The following is a 14,520-nucleotide window of genomic DNA, read 5'->3' on the forward strand; positions in this document are numbered from 1 at the left end:
AGCACATGCTGTTATTGTGATGAATGGAATGGCCTTTATTGTCATTATAGTATAAGATGTACAATGAGATTGGAGAGCTTCTCATTTTAGTGCAATAGTCAAGTTAAAAAAGTATACAAAAGTAGAGTAAAAAAAAAGACAGTTTAACAAGATATATAATAATAATAATAATACATTTTATTTTCAAAATACTCAGACACTTTACAGAAGAATGGAGTTGAATAAAAGCAAGTAAACGGAGTAGAAGACACACCAAAATACAACATTCATTCATTAATACACAGTTAAAATATGATAAAAAGAGGGGCGGGGCACAGCAGTCAGATATAAAAAGTTCATTCATTCATTTTCTACCGCTTTTCCTCACGAGGGTCGCGGGGGGGTGCTGGAGCCTATCCCAGCTGTCTTCAGGCGTAAGGCGGGGTACACCCTAGACTGGTCGCCAGCCAATCCCAGGGCACATATAGACAAACAACCATTCACACTCACATTCATACCTATGGACAATTTGGAGTGGCTAATTAACCTAGCATGTTTTTGGAATGTGGGAGGAAACCGGAGTACCCGGAGAAAACCCACGCATGCACGGGGAGAACATGCAGTTGGTGGAATTGAACCCTGGTCTCCTAGCTTTGAGGTCTGCGTGCTAACCACTCGACTGCCGTGCGATTTAATTTATTTTACTACATTCATTCATTTTCTACTGCTTTTCCTCACGAGGGTCGCGGGGGGTGCTGGAGCCTATCCCAGCTGTCTTTGGGCGAGAGGCGGGGTCCACCCTGGACTGGTGGCCAGCCAATCACAGGGCACATATAGACAAACAACCATTCACACTCACATTCATACCTATGGACAATTTGGAGTGGTAATTAACCTAGCATGTTTTTGGAATGTGGGAGGAAACCGGAGTACCCGGAGAAAACCCAGAGATGCCCGAGGGTGGAATTGAACCCTGGTCTCCTAGCTGTGAGGTCTGTGCGCTAACCCCTAGACCACCGTGCCGCCCGATATAAAAAGTTAGACATTAAAAACAGATACAAGATATATACAAGATATGCATATGCATAGAACTTGAAGGCCTAATTTTCCGTGAACTCCCGGTCTGTTTCCACAAAGCACCGTCTCCGATCGACGACTTTGTCCAGAAGACGCTGCATTGCGCCGCGGAGAGAACAGTTGGCAAGTCAACGGTTTGCATTGCATTTGAATGTACATAAATAAGCAATGATACAAGGGACCGCCGCCCCAAACGCTAATATTTGAGGTCTCGTTGTGGTTTGATACATGGCGCAGAGTCCAAACGTTAGGGTTTTAGCGTTTAATGAATTGGCGGTGGCAAGAGGCTAGAACATTGCTGCACCGCTCAAGAGGTCCGCAGGGGGCTGGCTGTTGGGATTTCCCACAATGCTTTTAGCCACCGGGAGACACCCTTCCAGCGTGAGTGAGGGAGGAATGTGGCCGGAGTGTGGGAGCAACTGTGGAGGGTGGGAGTAGGGGGGGTTTGCAATGGCGGGGGGGGGGCTTCTCCTTACAAAATGGAGTAAGCGCTTGCCTTTTGATGAAGCGATGGTGCACACTCACGTGAACAGAGATGCGGCTTTGAACGGTACCTCAATTTTGTTATGTGTGTTTGTTTTTTAACCCACAGAGACGGCTACCTCCATCACGCCGTGTGGAAGGAGTGGAATTAGTTTCACTGGCTTCCACTCGGATTGGAGAGAAGTTTTGCTTGTATCAAATAGGCTGCTTTGGTTGTTCCTGGCTGCTGATGTGCAAGTGTGGAAGTGGTTCTTTGTCGGGTGTGAAGTAGTGGAACTACATCCAGGGATGCGGAGACGGGAGTGCGGTGGGGCAGATGGGCTTTGACGCGCAGGGTGAAACGTGCGCGAGATGCATATCAGAGGCAACCAGAGCACGCCGGCCGGAACGCTCCGACTGCTGTACTTGGGCTTTCGCCAGCGGATGCGTCGCTCGTGAGTCAGCTGTGCTCGTATCACTCACGTCTCAGACACAGACGCCCACCTGGGCACTGAGCGAAGAGAGCAATTGAGTAATAAACCCTCTGTGCTCCTACGGGGACGTCTGTGTCACACCCCCTGCTTGCCGGCCCCTCGTTTTTTTTATCACCACTTCCGTTGTGGTGACGGACGCAGAGCAGCTTCTGTCACCATGATATGACAAAATGTGACATTACACACATGTCACCTCCGCAGGGATGGAGTGGCTTTGAGAGCCGACTTGTTAGGCATGACCATAGGGTGGAGTGGGTGGGGGGGCAACATTTGAGAAGAAATGCTTGACAGATGGACTGAGGTAGTAATGATTTTTTAATTTTTTTACTGTCTACATACAGCAAAACGACAAATGGTCACATTGACAAAAAAGTAATAAAAATACATAATTTGCATGCAAGACCAGCAGTTGCCGATCTGACGGAACTGGTCAAAACTGTCTTTTTAATTCCTCGATTGGCATTACAGACGTCCAGATTCCGATCTTGAAGATCTGCTTTGGATATCGGCTTTAAGACGATCCGATTCACGTTGGTAACAAAGAGCCACACACCAATATGCTACGTGTGGAAATGCGCCTCAAAGCCGAGTTGCCACTCGACTCCCGCTGCAGATATGTCCGCGGTCGACTGTCGCTAAGTTAGTTTCACTGTGGACGTTGGCTACAGCGGTAGCTACCCTTCACTGTTCCCGCACTTCTGTGTCAACCGCTGGTCGTTAATACTACGGACTGCCGATAAGTTACCATGGCGTCGAAGAGACTAGTTTGTTTGATTGGATGAGGGACCCGACTCATCCGATTCCTCATCCCGTCCAGTGTGAGACCGGCACCAGAAAACATCAAGAGAGGCCACAGCACCTTGGATGGTAGAAATGCTAATTCATTAGTTATGCATCAGATTCCAATTGAGTGCATCCCATAATCGGTTCCCAGTTCCACATGTCCAAAAGGAGTAGGAAGAAGCAAAGCTTATTAAATCCTACCCCTCCATCTGGTACTTTTACAATCACTAACTGTTACATTTGTTCACTTCCTGCTTTCCTAATATAGTTTTACATTTTTTATATTTTTGATTTTTTTTTGATTTTTTTCAAATTTGTTTGAAATATTTTAGAATTTTTTTTTATTTTTTGTATTTTTTAATTTTTTGTCACGTTGCGAAGTACTCTGTGATATGAGCATCCAATGCCATAATGTGTACCATAGCGCGTGTCAATATAGTGATATATATAGCACATCATGACTGGTTCAAGACTCTTCATCCTTGGATTTAGCAAACATCAACTGCTTGTATTGTTTCTTGAATTGGCTCATCGTTGTGCATTGTTTGATTCCCTTACTCAATCCATTCCATAGTTTGATTCCACGTACTGAATATGTGAATTATATATATGAATTCATTCACAAATTAACAGATGGTTAATTTCCCCCGTGTTTGATTCGAGGAAATCTAATAAGAAATCTAATCAAAGCCCCATCAAATAAAAGGAAATGAAAGATCCTACACAAACTCAGAAAATGACAGCCTTATCGGATATGATTTGACTGAGATATGTTAAATATGATTTTTTTTCCAATGGTATATTTATATTATTTGACATCCACAGATCTTGGACGGGATCTTGTTGATGTGACATTACGGCATCTAACCTTGCATATGTCGGATAAGATTTGAAATCATATGAAAAATGTTATGGTAAAGTTCTTGGAAGAACACCAAGCTAAAGAAATTGAACATGTCAAACACTGAAGCACTGAAATGTTTCCATCCTGCATCCTCAAACATAACTTTGAGTTTTAGACCATGCACACAAAGTTTCTTTTGTGCATTTTCACGGAAGCGAGCACTTCCTCCTACTCCTGTCAGCGTGTGTGATCTCCCGTAGATGTATGTCAAATGTTACGTCGCCGCCATCCCGGCTCTATCTTTAGCAACGCGGCATTCCTGACATTCTGCGTGTGCCACGTTTGAGTCATGATGGCCTTGTGCAGGGTGTGGCGTGCTGGGATGATGATGATGATGATGATGATGATGACGCTCTTCACCCAGTCACCTCAACGGATGAGCTCATAGATGCTGGGATGTTTTTGTTTCCTCAATCACAGATGAAAAAGGAGCGGCTCGTTTGTTTGCCACGGAGCTAGTGTGGAAATTTCAAGAGGTTCAATTCCGAGTGCAATCTTAAAGATTAGAAATGTGATCTATTTCTTTGAAGATTTATTGGTATTTATTCTATTGTAACGCTGATTTATTTTGCGTGAAGTCAACTTGCATTTTCCGATAGAAAATATGTTCTATTTTATGACAAATGCAAAAGTCCTAGAGGGAAAATTTAGCTTGACTGCATTAGCTTGAGAACATTACAACCATTTGAGCGTCGTCAACATCAGAGACGGAGAAGTCGCAGGAATTAGATAATTTTCAAAATAAAACACAGCATAGCGTCACTGTAAACGTGGTCCTTAGGGGACCTGAGTGGTGGGCGGACAGGAAATGGGTTCAGTTGAGTTGAGTTTTAGCTTGTTATGGATCAGTTCTGAACAGTATGAGCAGTAACCCATGCTATTATTATTATTTTTGTTATTATGACGGATCATTTAAACCTGCAATAAATACCTGTTCTGACGATCACGTCGAGTGGCTGTCTCAGTGAACGATTACTGACCCCTAGTGGCCGATGTCAAATACTACATTCACAATTACAATGCTTCTTCTGCCTTGTATTTGATTTGTATTTTCGTTAGTGAATTGAGACATTTTTATGCTTAAAAATGGCCAATAATAAGTACAATTTGCTTAAATATGCTAAATTCAACCACAAAACAATAATCATTTATTAATTTTTGAAAAACCATGATAGAGTGAAGGCACGATGTTTGAACCGCGAGGGACGATTGTACATACATTTTGGCAAATATTTTTCCAATAACTGGGGATGTCCGTAATTATCGGCACAGACAATATCATCATAAAAATGCGATATCGGTTTTGCAAATGAGAGTTTCTTATATTCAGGGTTGTCTTATATTGGCATCAATAAGGTAATTAATGCCGTTGTTATCCAGAAGTGCGTACTTGATGATCCCTTTTCATTTCCATATATTCCTGCAGAGGAGAATGTGTATGATACCGCCCGAAACAAATAAAGCTTGAAGGGGAAATCTTGAGACGGAGGCAGAACAGACGGGGAAAAGGGGGCAGGGGCGGGTGGGTGGGTGCTAGAGAGCGTGGAAGGGAGCAATACTTCTTTGTGACTGAATTGCAAAGCCGGATTTGCATAAATAAGGCTGAAACCATCGACAGGCCGAGCCGGCGGCACGGCTGGAAATGAGGCGAGCCAGTTTGTTTTTGGATATTCGCTCCCACTTTTCCTGCCTCTCCTTTGAGACGTGTCAGAAAGATTCCAGCCAGCGTGATGAATTAAAAGCCAGTGGACCCGCTTTAATGCGAGGCCAAGGCCCCTCTTGATCCCACACCATGAACCCAAACCTCAGGTACAAATTGTATCATCTCCCCCTCCAAAGGGAGTTTGGTGACGTAGCAAAAGACGGGCGGATGCTTGCTTCCTGAGATTGCCGTGACATAAGCGTGTAATGAAATGTTCCCGTTTAGTCCCACTTGTATAGGAAAACCCTCGTTGATTGGACGGCAGAAGCAGAAAAATCAACCTTCTGTTTCCCCATTAAAGGTCATGCATGAATCCTCAGGTGATCATTTTCAGTTTTGTTTTTTTTTAATACGGCGTGTCTGATCACCTCGATGCTGCTTCTGTACATGCTTGCTAGATCTAGATCTTTTTTATTGCAATCTACCAGTTGGTAGCTCACATTATGGTCTTTAAGTTTGGGTCTTGTATATAATTTTGAATAAATAATAATAAGAATTTTAGAGGCAGCACGGCGGTCGAGTCCACCAGTCCAGGGTGTACCCCGCCTCTCGCCCCGAGACAGTTGGGATAGGCTCCAGCACCCCCGCGCGACCCTCGTGAGGAAAAGCGGTAGAAAAGGAGTTTTTAGACATTGTTCCAACCATAACAATGCTAACAACGCTAACAATGCTATTTTGCTATTATTGCTATCTTAACCTTACATTTTGGGCTGCGCGGCGGACTGAGTGGTTAGCGCGCAGGCCTCACAGCTCGGAGACCAGGGTTCGATTCCACCCTCGGCCATCTCTGTGTGGAGTTTGCATGTTCTCCCCGTGCATGCGTGGCTTTTCTCCGGGTACTCCGGTTTCCTCCCACATTCCAAAAACATGCTAGGTTAATTAGCCACTCCAAATTGTCCATAGGTATGAATGTGAGTGTGAATGGTTGTTTGTCTATATGTGCCCTGTGATTGGCTGGCCACCAGTCCAGGGTGGACCCTGCCAGCTCCAGCACCCCCGCGACCCTCGTGAGGATAAGCGGTAGAGTGTCAGAATTAAACCTCATAATTTCTTCGTCACACACTTTGTCAGCCTCTCTCTTTGGCCGTCGCTTTCTTCTCGAGGCAAATGAGCTCCTTAGCTTGAGCTGTGGTCTTCATCATGCAGTAGTATATGTGCCCTGTGATGAATGTCAAGTTTTGCGTGTGGGCAGGTAGAGGGACTTATTTGGCATTGAGCAGTCTGATGGCCAGGGCGAAGTAGCTGTTCCTAAACCTGGTTGTTCTACAGCGGATGCTGCAGAGCCTTCTCCCCAATGCCAGGCTGGGGGTATGTGGGGTCAGAGTAGATCCGATGGGTTCTTGATACCAGGTACTAGATTGCTGTAGGATTCCTAACACAATGTAAACGGGATAGAGGGAGCAACATTTTTTCTGTAAATGGAGAAAAAAAAAGTTTGTTGTAAAATTTGTCAATGGAGTGACGCTCCCCGGGCTGCCAAAGTTAGAGCATCAACGTGTCTTCATCCTCTCCACTGTACTGTCAGTAGTGACGTTTTCCTTCATTGGACTTGTCACTCGGTTGCTTTCACATGTCGACATGCACGTATTTCCTAACAAGAATCAGTAGACTTGAGTTACCGTTTGATTTTGTTACAGTTGGCTTAGTGTATTAGAATGTTTGGCTCAGAGCCTCACTGTTGCCTTTCTGTTTCACTTTTTTCATGCTTAAGGGTTCAAATATTATATTATTATTGAAATGGAATTGTTACAGTTTTACATCATGTAAAGTTAGCATTAAAAAAAATCTACAGCCAGTGTTCACAAAATTTTCATTTTCTAACGTTGATATCTGACATCTGTAATGGCGACATGTTTCTCCCAACAAGGTCACTGATGTTAGAACCAGTCCTGAGAGTACGGATCCATCACAAGTGACTGTTCCTCATTCACTTATTTGTCAGAGGAATCCAATCTGCTTCATTACCCCTTCCTCCGTTTAAATGTTTTAATTACTAGACACCATAGAGGGTGAAATATTGAAATTGCATTCAGTTTTTCTTTGAAGAAAAAGATGAACCGCTCTGCTATTTAATTACTGCCTCATTAAAAGCTCCTAAATTGCATCTTCCCACATTCTGTTCTGGACCGGAATGAATGCACATTGATAATGGAACGGGGTTGAGGAAGTTAAAGTCAATTTTTTTGCACACATGGCATCAAAACTACTAAATTACACCAAAAACTAAATGAGTCCAAACAACTAAATTTATAGAGCAAAAAAAGATTAGTACATACGAACGTATGTAAGCTACATCAGTCTATTAGCTATGTGTGTTCACGTAACATGAGTTGTTTAGTAAACGGAAAGATGTTTTTGGAGTGGCCAATTAACCGAGGTTGTAGTAAAATAAATTAAATCGCACGGCGGTCGAGTGGTTAGCACGCAGACCTCACAGCTGGGAGACCAGGGTTCAATTCCACCAATGTTCTCCCCGTGCATGCCTGGGTTTTCTCCGGGTACTCCGGTTTCCTCCAAAACATGCTAGGTTAATTAGCCACTCCAAATTGTCCATAGGTATGAATGTGAGTGTGAATGGTTGTTTGTCTATATGTGCCCTGTGATTGGCTGGCCACCAGTCCAGGGTGGACCCCGCCTCTCGCCCAAAGACAGCTGGGATAGGCTCCAGCACCCCCGTGACCCTCGTGAGGAAAAGCGGTAGAGAATGAATGTAGTAAAATAAATTAAATCGCACGGCAGTCGAGTGGTTAGCACGCAGACCTCACAGCTAGGAGACCAGGGTTCAATTCCACCAATTGCATGTTCTCCCCGTGCATGCGTGGGTTTTCTCCGGGTACTCCGGTTTCCTCCCACATTCCAAAAACATGCTAGGTTAATTAGCCACTCCAAATTGTCCATAGGTATGAATGTGAGTGTGAATGGTTGTTTGTCTATATGTGCCCTGGGATTGGCTGGCCACCAGTCTAGGGTGTACCCCGCCTCTCGCCCCAAGACAGCTGGGATAGGCTCCAGCACCCCCGTGACCCTCGTGAGGAAAAGCGGTAGAGAATGAATGTAGTAAAATAAATTAAATCGCACGGCAGTCGAGTGGTTAGCACGCAGACCTCAAAGCTAGGAGACCAGGGTTCAATTCCACCAATTGCATGTTCTCCCCGTGCATGCCTGGGTTTTCTCCAGGTACTTCGGTTTCCTCCAAAAACATGCTAGGTTAATTGGCCACTCCAAATTGTCCGTAGGTATGAATGTGAGTGTGAATGGTTGTTTGTCTATATGTGCCCTGGGATTGGCTGGCCACCAGTCCAGGGTGTACCCCGCCTCTCGCCCCAAGACTGCTGTGATAAGCTCCAGCACCCCCGCGACCCTCGTGAGGATAAGCGGTAGAGTGTCAGAATGAAACCTCATAATTTCTTCGTCACACACTTTGTCAGCCTCTCTCTTTGGCCGTCACTTTCTTCTCGAGGCAAATGAGCTCCTTAGCTTGAGCTGTGGTCTTCATCATGCAGTAGTCCAGACTTTGGAAACCAGGTTCAAGATAGTAGATGGTAGTTACGTATTTCACCCGGAAGGCTAGGCGTTCCCAAACAACGACCGGCTTTCGAGGCCTAGCTTCTCCTGGCCGCCGTTGTGAGCCAATGCGCTGCGCTCCATTCATTTACGGCGTAGGCGCTATCGCCGGGTCCTTGGACTTGTCCTTCGCTTAACACGTACGGCGTGGGAAAGCCCACGTACTGTTCCACCCCTCGTTGTACCACACTGTGCAATGTGTATTGAGCACAAAGAGGAACGTTTAGTCACTCCAGCGGTCCCCTCCCTTCCTTATTGCAAGGTTTGTCCAAACTGTGTAAACGAGACACATAAGGCTCCTCTGTTCTTGCACTCAAGAAGCCTCCTTATGCTCACGTGCCTTTGCGATATGTTCAGCATAAAGTAAATCACTTTTCCTTTAGACTGTTGAGAGATTAGTGTTGCTGCTGGAGCAGGAGTCTTCCCCCCCTCCCTCATTCCCGGTGACAACCCTCATACTACCCACCCCCCCTAGCCAAAACTCTCCAACACAGTCCACCTCCTTCCTCCCCAGGAGGACTTTGGAGCCAGTTCCAAAGTTACAATGTGGCGTGTTTGGAAGAGCTCCGAAATATTTTTGGGATGACAAAGCAGTTTCACCGACTGGGTCGCTTTCTCATGCAATCCTCCCGCTCACTCACCAGCACTAAATGGTCTACTCGTACACCTCACGGTCTCGGCTCAAAGGCACTAAAGCACCCGTCCACGCGGGAACGCTGTTGCTGAGTGGACGGGAGGCTGAAACCATAAAATACTTTTGTCATACTGAGTCATGTTACAGTTGAAAGGTCAAATGGATTTGAGGGGTGATGCGTTGTCTTTTAGGGCGTCCTCACACCCAAAAAAAATTACAAAAACAAAAAAACAAACAAAAAAAAACTTAAACTATATTAGGAAAGCAGGAAGTGAACAAATGTAAGAGTTAGTGATTGTAAAAGTACCAGATGGAGGGGTAGGATTTAATAAGCTTTGCTTCTTCCCACTCCTTTTGGACATGTGGAACTGGGAACTGATTATGGGATGCACTCAATTGGAATCTGATGCATGTCCTCGTACTTCAGTATGTGACAAAAAATAAAATAATAATACAAAATTAAAAATTAAAAAACATTAAAAATTTCAAAAATTAAAAAAAACGCAAACTATATTAGGAAAGCAGGAAGTGAACAAATGTAACAGGGTAGGATTTAATAAGCTTTGCTTCTTCCTACTCCTTTTGGACATGTGGAACTGGGAACTGATTATGGGATGCATTCAATTGGAATCTGATGCATGTCCTCGTACTTCGGTATGTGACATAAAATAAAATAATAATACAAAATTTAAAAAACATTAAATTTCAAAAATTAAAAAAAAACTGCAAACTATATTAGGAAAGCAGGAAGTGAACAAATGTAACTGATTATGGGATGCACTCAATTGTAATCTGATGCATGTTCAAATGAAATAAAACCATTACCATTACCATAATGTTGGTGGAGTTCTGAATTGTGCAACTTTAGGGGTCTTCAGATGCTTCCTGTATATGTTTAGTTTTGCTGTAGACTGCCTTTCCATTTTTGTTAATGGTCTCCTTTTCTCTCTCTCTCTCTCTCTCTCAACAGTGTGCCCAAGGGCCATTGAAAGCCCCCTTGAGGAGTTTCATAAATACACAGTGAACGAGAGAAGACTCCTGGACTATTATTGTTTTTACACATTTTCTCCCACACACATATACATACATACACACATACACACACACATACACACACACACACAGGGGCGCGCAGACACACTCCTCACAGACAAGGACTTAAGAGAGAATGTTGGAGGTCCAAGAGGAGAGGCCAGCGGCGGCAGGTACAGCAGCGACACATTTCGGCAAGAAGGAGCGCGGCAAGAAAGAGCGAGAGGACGCCAAGGACGGACGGGGAAACCTCACTAACCTCGGGAATCCCGGCTCCAGGAACGTGCGTGCCAAGGCGCCGCTGACACACGCAGGAAGTCCTCATCAGCTCATCACTTCGCCTTGTTCTGTCGTCCTGGTAACCCCATCAATGCACTCCAATAGGCTAAAGAACTCCCCATCCACCAACACACAAAGGTGAGTGCAGCAGGGCGGCCGTTCCAAGATCACGTTTAGCAGAGCGGGTATTTAACCGCTAAGCAAAGCCAGCACGGCAAAGTCGATGGGGTGCATATGTTTTTCCATTTTGCATTGCTTGTCATGCCGCATTAGAAAAGGGCCTTCCCCGCAAAATTGGAAGCATACAATTGTCCAAAATGCCCGATCCGACATTCCCGACTTTTCTTCTCGGTGTTCAAAATGGTGTGTTTTGAAGTTATCTACAACTCCTAAGTCTTATGAACGGTGGCGGAGAAGTCTTTCTTCTCACGGCTCAAATTTAGGATTTATGGCAACTTGCCGGGAATCACCGCTCAGTACCGTTTTTTTTTTTTTAATGGCGGCCAGAAAGTCTTTTTAGCTAAAGACCTGCCTCACGGTCACTATTCTGCTCTGTCCACGTTATGGCGGGTCGTCTCATGAATAAAGTACAGTTCAAGGCCACATTCTACAACATTCATTCAATGATATTTTTTGCTGATAACCATGTAACTGATTAGGGGGGGGGGGGGGGGGTGTCTCCATGCGGTTCTGAGCGGGACACAGTCGGCATGGTCGGAGATTAGGCAAGTTGGCCAAGACGAGAAGAATGCAGTTACTATGTACTCAACTTGATATTTATGGTATACAATATTTTTTAAAAGAAACCACTTGACTGCTCGTTTTTAGGATTTTTGGCTTTTGGTGTCGTAGTTTCATTTTGTCTGCGTATGATATGATATAATCTTGCATTGACGATTTTTCTACGCAAAATTGGTGAGGTCCCGGCTTGTTTTTTCACATTTAATTGATTCCAGACTTGACCGTAATAAATAAATATGTTTTTTTACATTTATTAGAGCCCTCTGGACATGAAATAACACCCCTATGAGTCACCTTTATATTTGTATTAGTCAATATAGTAGATATAATCAGAGAAAATAGTAATGGTAATGGTTTAATTTCATTTGAACATGCATCAGATTACAATTGAGTGCATCCCATAATCAGTTCCCAGTTCCACATGTCCAAAAGGAGTAGGAAGAAGCAAAGCTTATTAAATCCTACCCCTCCATCTGGTACTTTTACAATCACTAACTCTTACATTTGTTCACTTCCTGCTTTCCTAATATAGTTTTAACTTTTTTTCATTTATTTATTTATTTATTTTTAATTTTTTTTAATTTTTTTTTAATTTTAAATGTTTTTGATTTTTTTGTTAATTTGTATTTTTTTTATCACATAGTGAAGTACTTTGATATGAGCATCCAATGCCATAATGGGTACCATAGTAAGTGTCAATATAGTGATATATATAGCACATCATGACTGGTTCAAGGTCCTTACTCAATCCATAGTTTGATTCCACATACTGGAATCCAGTATGATTCCAGACTGCATGACCGTAATAAATAAATATGTTTTTTAACATTTATTAGAGCCCCCTGGACATGAAATAACATCCCTATAGTCACCTTTACATTTGTATTAGCCCATATAGTAGATATAATCAGAGAAAATAAGACACGTTAGCTATCAGGCAACCTAAATAAAGAGCTGTAAAAAAAAAAAAAAGCATGTTTGAGGTCAGTTGTGAGATGTACGTTTGTCACCGAGACTACAGGTGGCCGTGATATTTTCCTCAGCAAATGGGTGTACCTGAGACTGGTGTGAGAATGGTAATGGAATGGAGTTCCTGTCCGTGCAGCCTCAACCAAAGGGCCTCCTTGTGTGATCCGGAGATGTCCTGAGTTCAGAGAGTGCATTGTCTTTGGAGCGTTTCCCTGCTAACTCATGCTTCAGTCACTGGAAACAGCTGGATGGACTGCCAGAAAACTCTCCCTGGCCTGGCCTTCCCTTCCCTTCCCTTCCCTTCCCTTCCCTGCCTTTCCCTTCCCTCCTTCTTCTACCAGCAAGCCCAATGTGTTTGTACATATCGTGAGCTGGGCTGCGGTTGTGCTTTTTGGACTTGTTGGCATTCGCTCCATGCTGCTTGTACAAGTGTGTACGAGGGCGAGTGGGAGGGAGGGATTAGGGTGTGGAAAGAAAGTTCCCTGAAAGTTGGATTCATGTGCTCGACGAGACTGAGCTGCTTTCATAGCACTCTAGTAAACGGCAGCAGTCATGTCTATATAAGTCATGGTTGGAATATTTGGAAGCTGAAACGTGTGTGTATTATTCACACGGTAAATGATGCTGTCCATTCATCCTTTTTACCTTGTGTTGGCTTCCACGGATACGGTAGAACATTAGGCTTTCTTGTGGGTGGGAGGGTTCAGTTCCAGTGTCAAACTACTGCCTCAAACATCTTGCTATTTAACAAAGCTGACCTCTGTTCAAAGTAAAAACAAAACAAAACTGTGTTGGTTGAATTTTGAATTGTATGTCTGGGTTCCCAAAGTTGGCTACACATGGGGGGGTACGCAAATTATGCAGTGCGCTTGAATATGATATGACATATGACAGCGCCTGCACAACACAGTGCAGAAGGAGATGGAGGATGACGTTGTTCATTGTTCTGTGTGTAATTAAACTTATTAAAGACTTTATTAAACTACAAGGGAAATTGCTCGGTTACAGTAGCTCAATTGCAGAATAAATAAATAAATTAAGTCATTAATTAACCCTTAGATGCGCGAGTGACCGGACCCTCCACTCTTCCATAAGTGGGTCAAAAATGACCCATACTAGAATCAATGCCTTTTTATGCAAATTTTGCCATTTTGGTTAGGAATAATCACTTGTATGATATTTAGTATTATATTTAGGTTCATTTATTCATGACAGCCAAAATTGATAAGAATCAAAGGTTCATATTGGATTCCATAGAAAATACATGCGGGTCATTTTTGACCTACTTATGGAAGGTTGGGGTAGTAACATAAAAACAAAAATTTCTTAAAATGAATAAAAGGTAAGTTAAAAATGTGAACGGGATGATATCAAAAACACATTTTTTTTAGGAATACATGGAATATGAAATTATTTTTAAAAAATTATTACAAAGATATTTCAAGAAAACAACCTGACCAGGTCATTTTTGACCCACTTATGGAAGGTTGGGGTCGTAACACAAAAACGAACATTTCTTAAAATGTATAAAAGGTAAGTTAAAAATGTGAATGACATGATATCAAAAATATGTTTTTTGAGGAATACCTGCAATATGAAATGATAAAAAATTTTCATTCCAAAGATATTTCAAGAAAACAACCTGACCGGGTCATTTTGTGACCGTGTTGGTGTCAATTTCGCCATCAAACATGGCGGCTTCCGTCTCAACATTGTCGGAGTATGTCATGTTAGGTAGTCGGTTTTTTGCTGTAATTACTGGGTCTGGATCCAATTAACCGTGATTATTGTACATATAAAATATATAACGATGATAGCGTGGGTTGAATTCTCACCCCTCCGGTGGGAAAACTACTACATTATACTTGAATCAAATCAAATATTCATAAAAAAATGCTAA

At 43.1% G+C, this 14,520-nt stretch overlaps 2 protein-coding genes across 5 annotated transcripts in view; both read left to right on the forward strand.

The window, feature by feature from the left end:
• Positions 1-14,520, forward strand: part of LOC131136108 (gap junction alpha-8 protein-like) — a 76,043-nt gene that overhangs the window by 15,837 nt on the left and 45,686 nt on the right. The gene's annotated exons all lie outside the window — the stretch shown is intronic.
• The window catches only part of bcl9 (BCL9 transcription coactivator), a 38,521-nt gene that overhangs the window by 15,491 nt on the left and 8,510 nt on the right, over positions 1-14,520 (forward strand). For all 4 annotated transcript variants that reach the window (XM_058082625.1, XM_058082629.1, XM_058082626.1 and 1 more), the window contains one exon: positions 10,570-11,048. In XM_058082625.1, the coding sequence (XP_057938608.1) occupies positions 10,768-11,048 (281 nt within the window). In that variant the 5' untranslated portion in view covers positions 10,570-10,767. The remainder of the gene's footprint in view (positions 1-10,569; positions 11,049-14,520) is intronic.

This window comes from Doryrhamphus excisus, chromosome 9 (genome assembly GCF_030265055.1).
Source record: "Doryrhamphus excisus isolate RoL2022-K1 chromosome 9, RoL_Dexc_1.0, whole genome shotgun sequence".
Classification (NCBI taxonomy): Eukaryota; Metazoa; Chordata; class Actinopteri; order Syngnathiformes; family Syngnathidae; genus Doryrhamphus; species Doryrhamphus excisus.